The 6,728-nt window shown below is 37.1% G+C and overlaps 2 protein-coding genes and 1 non-coding gene across 3 annotated transcripts; all 3 read left to right on the top strand.

Annotated features, from left to right (window-relative positions):
- Positions 1–85: 85 nt before the first annotated feature.
- RTNLB13 (Reticulan like protein B13) lies at positions 86–1,277 on the top strand. Its single transcript, XM_047322437.2, has 4 exons — positions 86–237; positions 322–520; positions 719–930; positions 1,014–1,277. Exons 1-4 carry the CDS (start codon positions 180–182, stop codon positions 1,181–1,183), a joined length of 639 nt encoding a protein of 212 aa, XP_047178393.1. The 5' UTR covers positions 86–179; the 3' UTR covers positions 1,184–1,277.
- Positions 1,278–1,358: 81 nt separating this feature from the next.
- TRNAW-CCA (transfer RNA tryptophan (anticodon CCA)) lies at positions 1,359–1,430 on the top strand. The gene has a single exon. It is a non-coding gene; the product is annotated as a tRNA-Trp (tRNA).
- Positions 1,431–2,040: 610 nt separating this feature from the next.
- Positions 2,041–6,728, top strand: LOC124845354 (putative disease resistance protein At5g66900). The gene is made up of 5 exons (XM_088100292.1): positions 2,041–2,937; positions 3,251–3,654; positions 4,189–4,553; positions 4,967–5,241; positions 5,564–6,728. The coding sequence occupies exons 1-5, from the start codon at positions 2,322–2,324 to the stop codon at positions 6,385–6,387; spliced, it is 2,484 nt and encodes an 827-aa protein (XP_087956418.1). The 5' UTR covers positions 2,041–2,321; the 3' UTR covers positions 6,388–6,728.

Raw genomic sequence — 6,728 nt, 5'->3', positions numbered from 1 at the left:
AGGTGCCACGAATGCTTCGATGGTTCCACGTCTCCTCAGAATCTTACACGTGTAAGTCACACAGAAGTACCCTTTTAGCCAAACAACTTCACCTCCATTGAAACACCATATTTGAAGCAATCTTGTGGCTTTGAACCTACCCTGAACATCATCTTCATTTCATCACAATCTTCCTCATCATGTCTGCAGAAGCAAAACAAGAAACAAAACCTTTGACCAACCCCTCTTACTCCTCAGGTATATTTCATCATATGCTTCATAATCTTTACATTAAAGATCGATCCTTTAGACTCAACTTTGTGCTTTAATTTTGTGGTGTAGATGTTGACGATGGTGTAGTGAAGGATGTAGTTCTGTGGAGAAGAAAGAAACTAAATGCAATCGTTATTGTAGTGGCAACAGCAGCATGGGTGTTGATGGAAGTATTTCAGTTCAACTTCCTCACTGTCATCTCATGGGTTGCCATACTCGTTGTTGCTTCAACATTCCTCTATGCCAATATGCTTAGACTTTTGGGCAAGTAAGAACCCTTCTCTTGCTTTTTTTCTGATACAAAATTGTCTTCTCACATTCTTCTTCATTACTTACATATAGCAACTAGATTATTATGATGGGGATGCAAAATCACTGCACCATCATCAACTAATTGTTACACAACTTGATTACATGAAATACCTATATACCTAGTACATGTAACAGTTTTTTCTGTGAAATTTAGGGAACAACCAAACTTCTTGAGGTTGGAGTTGAGTGAAGAAACAACTAGAAGAATAGCAAACGAAGTTCGAGCATGGTTTGAAAAAATAATAAGGTGGTTGGTCCTTGTGAGTGTAAGGAAAGAGTGGCCAGTATTTGTGGGGGTTGTGGCTGGATTCTTGTCACTGTCTTATTTGGGAAGCTGCATGGACCTGCTTACAGTAGTTTATATCGGTACGTGGTAAAGTTGTTTTGCGTTGTTTTTTTCACACTCGATCAAGCTCTCTGTTTGTTTATAATTTTGATTTGATGTGCAGGTGTATTAGTGGGAATGGCAATTCCATTAACTTATGTGAAGAACGAGGACAAGATCAAGAGATTTGGGGAGTGGTTAAGGGAGAAATACAAGAGATGTTATGAGATTATTGATGAGAAGACCATTCATAAGATTAAAAGCAGAATATCCAAGGAGAAGAAGATAGAGTGATAGCTTTGTAGTTGGGAACTTGGTATATGAATAATCTGCATGGTTATGCTGTATTAATGAATGAATATAAATAATAATAGTTGTTTCTGTTGGACTTTGGTAATCTTATGGATTGTCCATTTTATAGGCTTTAAAATGTATCTTATATTTACTATGCTGAAATATTCTTAACTGTGGATCCGTGGCGCAATGGTAGCGCGTCTGACTCCAGATCAGAAGGTTGCGTGTTCGATTCACGTCGGGTTCAAGTCGGTTTTTTTTATATCTTCAATGATTAGGTTAACGGTTTTAATCTGCATCAGTTGTCAATAGAACTCTTTCACTTGCTACCTTTTTTGTTTTGGTAATTCATTGTTGACAGTAGATTCCATTTTTGGGAAAGAAATTTTAATTTACATTAGCTCAGTTCCTTTTGACAACATTGAAAAATGGCTAAATTTATGATAGGATTGTACACTGAAACACATCACAAAATATAATGTTATGAAATAATGCGTCATACAAATTTAGTTATTATGGTTAAGTTATTTAAAGTATAGTTAGCAGTTATGTCATGTATGAGGCAAGTCTCAATATATTGTCCTTTTTTAACTGGAAAAAGGTGCATTTAGTTACTTCACTAGGAAGTGAGATTTTATTTATTTATCAGTCTCATTGATACCGGTGATTGGAATTAATTTTAATTATTCCAAAAATTAAGGAAATTAGAGTATTAGAAATTATTAAATATTTAATTATTTTTACACACTCTTTTTATATCTACTGAGTTTTTTAGTGAACAACTAAAATGAGCGGTTATTTATTTATGTGAAGTTTCATGTTTATAGTTTATTCCTTAACGTGAGTAACACGAATACGAAAGCCCTTACCTTTCCTGTAAATTTCTCGGCAAAGACCGCGAAGCTTAGCTAAAGTGTACATATAAAAACCACAGCAACCACTCATCTTACTAACAAAAATTCGTGTTTGATGATCGATATCACCTTATTTATACACTTCATTAAAACTTGGTTTGTTTTCCGAGACACCTCGTGATCGTTGTTTTTTTCGTCTCACATAACGACAGTGGCATCGGTTGGTGTTTGACTTCGAATTCAGGGAGCAAGTTTGGATTTTTGTCATCTGGGTGTTGTTAATTATGGCAGATCTGGTCAGTGGAGCTGTTGTGGGAGAGGCATTGAAAGGGGCTATTTCAATCATAAAAAAAGGTGTAGCCTTCAAATCCACACTCGATAGCAACATAGAAACCTTAAACTCTTTGAATCCTCTGGTGGAGAAGATGAAGACGTACAACACGATGTTGGATTCGCCCAGCAAGGAGATAGAGAAGTTGGAGAGTCTCGTGCGAGATGGTCAAGAGATGGTTCGGAAGTGCTCGAAATTGGGTCCGTGGAAAATGTGGTCGTTCCCTCATTACCAGAGCAAGCTTCGGAGCAAAGACGGGGCTCTCCAGACGCACTTATCGATGAACATGACGGCGCAGAACACGGAGAACTTGATGAAGGTGATGGTCGACATGAGGAAGGTTCTGGAGATTCTGCTAAAAGAGGGATTCGGGCGTTATCCTGAGTATCAGTTCATGGGTATCTGTGGGGCTCCTCAAGAACCTGAGTGTTTGGGAATGGGTGTGCCTTTAAGCAAGCTGAGGATTGAGTTGCTCAAGGATGGTGTGTCTGTTCTTGTCTTGACTGGTTTGGGAGGATCGGGGAAAAGCACACTGGCTAAGAAGATATGTTGGGTCCCTCAAGTCAAAGGTAACTAACTCTCTTCCCTCTCTTCTTCTCGTGCTCCATAATAGGACTGTGTTTGAATTGCTAGAAAAAATATTGAAAGAAGACTAATAGAACATTACCTTTAATATAAGGCTTCAAATTGTGGTTGTGGTTACGTTTCCTTGCAATATTCGATGTTGTGAGAAATTGCGGGTGATGCGGTGATTCTCAATGTGATCGTATGATATATTATTGATCTAAATTATTTATTCTGGAATCACTAGCTCGTATATGCATGACATGCATTATGGAATAGTATCTCAGATAATTTAGAAAGCTATTTTGTTTTCACTAGACAAGTTCGGGAAAAACATCTTCTTTGTCACTGTATCAAAAACTCCCGACTTGAAGACCATTGTGGAGACACTGTTTGAACACTGCGGTTTTAAGGTTCCGAAGTTTCAAACCGATGAAGATGCAGTAAATCGACTGGAAGTTCTGCTGAGGCTTCTTGGGCAACATCCAATATTGTTGGTCTTGGATGATGTTTGGCCTGGCTCAGAAGACCTTGTTGAGAAGTTTAAAATTCAGATACCTGATTACAAGATTTTGGTTACTTCAAGGGTTTCATTTCCAAGATTTGGCACCTCATACCAGTTGGATAAACTTGATCATGTCCATGCAGAATCCCTTTTCCGTCACTTTGCACAGCTGAAAGACAAAAGCTCAGACATACCTGAAAAAAATCTTGTCGACGAGGTGGTGCTTCTATTTTTCCAAAATCACTCACACTACACATAATTACTGTGATTCACGTGCAACAATATATGCAACATCATTTCTTGTCTCTATCTCTCTAGCATTATGACATCTAATAGATAATGTATATGAGAGAGATGAACACAAAAAAATATTGAACAGATTTTTGTACGAATGGCTGCACATGTACCGGTCTCAATAAGAGATTGAGTAGCTTCTTTTTACAAGAGGCAGTCCGTAATATTCAGTGCATTAATTATGTTTACTCTGAAGTAGGTTACATATAGAAGATAATTATCAATGACAAGCATAATTTTGAAAATAAAAAAAGAAGATAGATTTATTTTTTTCTCGACTGCTACTTTTCTTAATCTGATGAATAGGTAAACGAGCTTTATAAATAGGAATGGAGGGAGCAACAACACGGAATTTGTCCGTTTGTCATATTCACCTTTCTTTATTAGGATATGAACAACGTAGTTACCCAGCCTTTCAATTTATTTACTGATTTTATTATGTTGCCCTGAAACGCAGATAGTGAAAGGTTGCAAGGGTTCACCATTGGCCCTTAAGGTGATTGCTGGATCGCTCTGTAACAAGTCTTTTGAGGTGTGGCGAGATATGATGGAGCATTTACAAAAGCAATCCATTCTGGAGTCTGATACTGATTTGCGTTTTCGTCTTCAACAAAGTTTAGATATATTGGAGACTAAGTTCTCCGTCAATGGAAAGGAGTTTTTCATGGATCTGGGGCTATTTCCTGAAGATCAAAGAATCCCTGTAGCCGCCCTCATTGATATGTGGGCAGAACTGTATAACCTTAATGAAGATGGTAGCAATGCAATGTCCATTATCCATGATTTAACCACCAGGAATTTGATTAATGTTATAGTTACAAGGTACATGGCATCTCCACCCTTCTCCCTGTTGGTCATCTAATGCTTAATTATATGAGCACAAAACATCTTACGAATGTGGCTTGAAAAAGGGATTATATGTGTTATATTCAATAATATGTGTTATATTCAATAATATGAATCAATCAAGCTAATAATGTAGGTTTCACTAGTGGACGAATAGATACGATTGTCATCACTATCACATAAGAATAACAGTTATATAAGTTGAAAATGTTATAATTTCAGCATACTTGATAATCTTAGTGCATGCATAAGATATTTTGAGATTAATCTATATCTTGAAGTAAAAGAAGATGGAAAGCATGTATATATGTAACTTATTTTATTATAATTATGAAGCAAAGAAATAAAATTGTTAATCTTGTTGGGTTTTTTGTTCTTCCCTTGTGCAGGAAAGTTGCACAGGATACAGACATGTACTACAATAACCATTTTGTTTTGGTGCATGATCTCCTTAGAGAGCTGGCAATACATCTGAGCAAAGGGGAAAAAACATTTGAACAGAGAGAAAGAGTGATGATTGAGTTAAAGGGAGATAATCGTCCTGAATGGTGGGTAGGACTGAATCCGCTTGGAATCATTGGCCGTTCCTTCTCATACATCCTGGGAATGTTGCATAGACAGAAACAACCAAAGGTTGCTGCTCGCATATTGTCTATTTCAACTGGTATGTTTCTCTCTGTCCAAACTATAGGGAATGCGCATACATAAATGATAAATGCTACATGCCACTCCAAGTTTCATAATAATTGATTATCTTGACTTCAGAAGGAACTGAAGTGCATTTGACCATAGCATCCTTTTCCTCCATTAAATTGCTATCATTGAAGGTAGCATAGGAGTAACTGATTCATTGTTATAAATTGACAAACATATTCCAAAAAACTGGTAATTGTTTTGAAAATATATGAACTAATAAGAAAGAAGTACGCTTGTGCCGTGTCAAACTTAATCTTCCACTGTTAATGTCAAACATGATGCTTTTGCAGATGAAACGTTTAATTCGGATTGGTGTGACATGCAACCAGACGAAGCTGAGGTTCTGGTTTTAAATCTTCTTTCTAGCCAGTACTCGTTGCCAGAGTTCACAGAGAAGATGCATAAACTGAAAGTTCTGATTGTCACAAATTATGGTTTCCATCGCTCTGAACTAAACATGTTTGAGCGACTTGGTTCTTTAACTAATTTGAAAAGAATCAGATTGGAAAAGGTTTCAATCCCTCCCCTGTGCATATTGAAGAATCTACGAAAATTGTCCATTCATATGTGTAATACACGGCAGGCTTTTGAAAGATATTCTATCTCGGATGCAATGCCAAATCTCGTGGAGATGAGCATTGATTATTGCAAAGATCTGGTTAAATTGCCTGATGGGCTGTGTAACATCACCCCATTGAAAAAGCTTAGTATCACTAACTGTCACGGGCTTTCTGCACTGCCACAAGATCTTGCAAAGCTGGAGAATTTGGAAGTTCTAAGGCTATGTTCCTGCTCTGATTTGGCATATATGCCAGATTCTGTTAAAGAGCTTAACAAACTTAGCTGTCTCGATATCTCAGACTGTTTAAGTCTTACCAAATTACCAGATGACATTGGTGAGTTGAAGCTTCAGAAGCTCTACTTGAAGGGTTGCTCAAAACTGAGAGAACTGCCAGACTCGGTCGATAAGTTTGAAAATTTAGAGCATGAAATACACGTGATCTGTGATGAAGAAATGGCTTCCCTATGGAAAAATTCTACCATTCGCAATTTGAAGATAGAGATACCTACAGTGGAGGTTAACTTAAATTGGCTTCCTAGAGTTCATTCTTGAGACATGTTTTCTGAAATTGATAGGCTAGGAATCATGTTTGAATTTGGAACCATGTCACTGCAGTGGAAAAGTGGGAGTTTGAGTTGGTTGATTCTGTTAATATAACACATCAATGTGACTTGAAAGAATACCTCATGTAATTTAGCGTGGTCATTCACGAGACATGTTTTCTGAACTCGATAGACTCGGCATCATGTGCAAATTTAGAACCATGTTACTGCAGTGAAAAAAGTAGGAGTTTGAGTCGGGTCATTCTGGAAATATCACACAAATTTTGACTTGTAATAACATTTCATATGAAGTATGGTCAGAGTAATAATGGTCATTTATATTTTTGTCAA

This window comes from Vigna umbellata, chromosome 10, assembly GCF_029865625.1.
Source record: "Vigna umbellata cultivar VRB3 chromosome 10, Vumbellata_1.0, whole genome shotgun sequence".
NCBI lineage: Eukaryota > Viridiplantae > Streptophyta > Magnoliopsida > Fabales > Fabaceae > Vigna > Vigna umbellata.
Note: the sequence above shows the minus strand (reverse complement) of the source record. Positions and strands in the feature narration are given on the sequence as shown.

What these genes read in the sequence shown, in the direction of transcription:
- RTNLB13 (XM_047322437.2), top strand. Translation starts at nt 180, where the DNA reads ATGTCTGCAGAAGCAAAACAAGAAACAAAACCTTTGACCAACCCCTCT. An exon ending in ATGCTTAGACTTTTGGGCAA is followed by an intron (nt 521 to 718) that starts GTAAGAACCCTT and finishes TGTGAAATTTAG; the next exon opens with GGAACAACCAAACTTCTTGA. An exon ending in GCTTACAGTAGTTTATATCG is followed by an intron (nt 931 to 1,013) that starts GTACGTGGTAAA and finishes TTTGATGTGCAG; the next exon opens with GTGTATTAGTGGGAATGGCA.
- LOC124845354 (XM_088100292.1), top strand. Translation starts at nt 2,322, where the DNA reads ATGGCAGATCTGGTCAGTGGAGCTGTTGTGGGAGAGGCATTGAAAGGG. An exon ending in ATTAATGTTATAGTTACAAG is followed by an intron (nt 4,554 to 4,966) that starts GTACATGGCATC and finishes TCCCTTGTGCAG; the next exon opens with GAAAGTTGCACAGGATACAG. An exon ending in CATATTGTCTATTTCAACTG is followed by an intron (nt 5,242 to 5,563) that starts GTATGTTTCTCT and finishes ATGCTTTTGCAG; the next exon opens with ATGAAACGTTTAATTCGGAT.